At 61.3% G+C, this 3,474-nt stretch overlaps 1 protein-coding gene across 1 annotated transcript in view; it reads right to left on the reverse strand.

The window, feature by feature from the left end:
- REXO1 (REX1, RNA exonuclease 1 homolog (S. cerevisiae)) overlaps positions 1-3,474 on the reverse strand; it is a 50,665-nt gene that overhangs the window by 10,762 nt on the left and 36,429 nt on the right. The window contains exon 5 of the mRNA XM_011964112.1: positions 1,512-1,838. Coding sequence (XP_011819502.1) covers positions 1,512-1,838 — 327 coding nt within the window. The remainder of the gene's footprint in view (positions 1-1,511; positions 1,839-3,474) is intronic.

The raw sequence follows: 3,474 nt of genomic DNA on the forward strand, positions 1-3,474 counted from the left end.
CTTCTCCGCCAGCCTGGGGGGGGCCTGCAGCAAGCTCGCCGATGCCCTCTGCGCCTGCTGGGCTCGCAGGTAGCACACCTCCTGTGCCGTCGGGGGCCGGGCCGGGGGCACCGCAGGACTCCTCCTTGGGGGCTCTGCCTGCATCACCACAAATGCTAAGGCCTGGCAGCACAGCGGGGGCACCTGGAGCAGGCAGCCCCAGGCAGGCTTGGGAGAGGGTGGCTGGAGCTCGGGGGATGGAGGCACCACCTCCTTGGCTACCTTCTGAGCTGCTGGGCACACTGGGGGGAAGCAGCATGGAGCAGTGGTCCTCAATGCCACGTGGCTCCAGGCTCCCCCACTCCATGTCTCCCGGTGCCCAGGCTGTGCCCTCAGCCCTGATAAGGCATGGGTGCGTGGGACTACCCCGATTAGACTGGCACTCCAATCCAATGCCACTACACCTAATCTTCCTCAAAGCCCCTCCTCTGGGGAGGCTCTGGGACTGGATCAACTTGGACTCTCCTGGCTGCTGGCCTGGGAGCCAGGCTCTCTGCTTTTCCCGCACTGCCTCGCTGCCTCTGCACAGGAGCCTGACAAGCGCTACTGTCTCCGGGCTACAGAGGACACCGGGGCTCAGAGCTGGACAACTGGCCCAGGCCCAGGCCGCACAAGGCGCAGCAGGCAGTCTGCGGGAGGTCACCCTGGGGCTGCTGTCCCTGCTCTGACCCCCGCCCCAGCACTGGGGGTGATCTAACAGGAAGGGGCAGGAGCCAGTTCTCTCTGGGACTCGGGCAGTGTCAAAGATAAGGTGTCTTCAAAAAGCTCATGGAAAACGTGCACTGTGACGAAACTTGCATGGATTTCAAGTTTTTTGACCCAAAATAAACTGATACTAACTTGACGTAACATGTGTGAACCAGACGGAATTTGAGGCACTAAAAAAAAGTAAGACATCAGTTAGAACAGAGCCTCAGTCAGAGCAACAGGAGTTCTCCTAAAATCGAAGCGAATGTTAAGCATCAAATTTATGGTGAAACTTGGGTGGAAGAACGAATGGGGAAATCACTGATGCTTTACAAACGCAAATCTCGTGATCAGTGGGCGGATCACGAGGTCAGGAGTTCGAGACCAGACTGGCCAACACGGTGAAACCCCATCTCTACCAAAGATACAAAAATTAGCCTGTGTGGTGGTGGGCACCTGTAATCCCAGGTACTTGGGAGGCTGAGGCAGGAAAATCGCTTGAGCCCGGGAGGTGGAGGTTGCAGTGAGTGGAGATCGCACCACTGCACTCCAGCCTGGGCGACAGAGCAAGACTCCGTCTCAATAAAAAAAATAAAGAAAACCACCAGGGCATGAGGAGGGAAGGTGAAGGCTGTACTGCAGTGTGGAGCATGAAGGCCCACAGGGCAGAGGCGAGGCTGGCCCTCCGCAGGCTCCATGTGGCCAGGAGGGGCTAGGGCACCATAAGGCTGGGCCTCGGGGCTTGGTCTGGGGGTGGTGGTACTTGCCAAGACGGGAGGGGCTACCTGTAAGGATGGACTGTGGGCGATTCGCTTAGGGGTGATGGTGGTGGTAGTCTTGGATGCCATCCCCGACAATGTGCGTGTTTTCAGCTGTTGGCCACCTGGTTCGGGGCCGTTGGAGGGCTGGCTGCCGCTGGCCGCGAGGGTCCTCTTGGCACCTGTGGGGGCTGGCGGGGCACAGGGGGTGTGGTCAGAGTGCAAGTGGCTGCCCATCACCACGTGGCAGAGCACCAGGCAGCCGCGGCCACTCAGCGCCAGCAGCACGTGCATCTCCGCGTGCAGGGGGCCGGGCCGGGGCGCGGGGCTGGGACTGCGCAATGACATCAGGCTCTAACTGCCTTCAGGCAAGTCCATCGAGGCAGAGGACACAGGTCAGGCTGTGGAGGCTGCTCAGGCCACGTCAGCGGTGGGGCGGTCCAGGCCTCTGCCACGTGTTCCGACCCCAAGCCCGAGGCATCGATGTCTGAGGGAAAGGCCCTGCTCCAGGACGGAGGACCAGAGGGTCTCGGGCACCCCCACCTGCTCACTGTGACCAGCGGCCTGCCCTGCCCTGCCCTGCGGCCTCTGTGTTCTGTCTCGCCCTTTGATGAAGTCACAAACCAAAGGGAGGAGGCCAGGCCTGCAGGGGCTGTTTCGGAGGGCTGGCCCCACGGGCAGCTGCAACCTGGGCATGTCTGTCTGTGTGGCGGGGGGCTTCTGGACTAGGGGCTCACCACCGACCCAGGAAGGGGAGCTGTGGGCGGGGACATCTGGCCCTAGTCTCAGAGCAACATCCCTCGAAACGCCATCTGGCCCCGGAAGGTGCAAGGGAGGCAGGCTGAGTCTGCTCATGCTACCGCGGGCCACCCAGGAAGGAAGCAGGCTGCCCGCCAGGCTGGCACGCGCCTCTTGCAGTGGAGGGTTTGCCCTTCAGGAATGGATGGAGACCCTCCAGGCTCCCTCGGCCACACGCTGGGGGCGAGCACAGGCAGCCACAGGAGTCCTCCAAGCCAGGTGAGCCTGCCCTGTGGCACTGCCAGCACTTGGGACGCCAGACTCGCTTCAGGCGGTGGGTCCCGAGGGCACTGTGACAGCTCAGCACCCACCAACAGCAACAGGACAACCACGAGCACGCAGTCACCGACGCAAGTGTGTGGGGTCCCGGGATCAGCCCAAGTCAGTGATTTCCCTTCTCTGGGGCTAAGGTCTCAGACGTGAGGGGCTCTGGGGAGGGGAGGTCAGAGTGGCCTGGAGAGTTCTCCCTAAGGAAGGCCTCAGTCCAGGTCCAGCACAGGAGGGCCGGGGATCCATGGGATGTGCAGGGGAATCACCGGGGCTGGCCCTAAGGCCCTCTGGCCAGCGCCAGGGAGGCAGGGTCTCCAAACCAGCAGGCTGCTCAGAGTGGTCCTTGGACAGCAGCCATGCCCTCCCAGGGAGCTTGCCAGACACAAAGGTCCTTTCCCAGCCTCTAGACCAGAACCTGCATTTTTTAGGAGCTTTCTGGGGGACCCTCATCCCTGCCTCCAGGGATACTTCCTCACTCTACAGACACCACTGATGTGAAGATGCAGGAAACAGGACAACCCCCCATGAAGGGTCCTGTCCACCTACCACTGAGGCCTGGCCCGACTTTCCACAAGACTCTGGGAGGAAGTGCCTCTCGGAGTAAAGGAAACACAGCCCCGCTCCTGCGAAGACGGTGCTCATTTCCATCAGAGGCCACGCCCCCCACTCACACGCCAGGCAGAAAGCCACACCTGCACCCCACCCAATGCCAGGCACCCCGACATGGCTCCCCATTCCCTGGCACCACAGGCTCAAGCCCTGGTTCAGCACAGTCCCCACCAGGCTGTTGGACTCCTAGTAACCCCAGAGCTGGGTCAGGGAAGGAAGGTGCTGGGCCAGGCCTCTTGCACCCCTCAACAGTCCCCATTTCTTTTTTTCTTTTTTCTTTTTTTTTTTTTTTTGAGGCGGAGTCTCGCTCTGT

This window comes from Colobus angolensis, unplaced genomic scaffold (assembly GCF_000951035.1).
Source record: "Colobus angolensis palliatus isolate OR3802 unplaced genomic scaffold, Cang.pa_1.0 Scaffold64, whole genome shotgun sequence".
Taxonomy (NCBI): Eukaryota; Metazoa; Chordata; class Mammalia; order Primates; family Cercopithecidae; genus Colobus; species Colobus angolensis.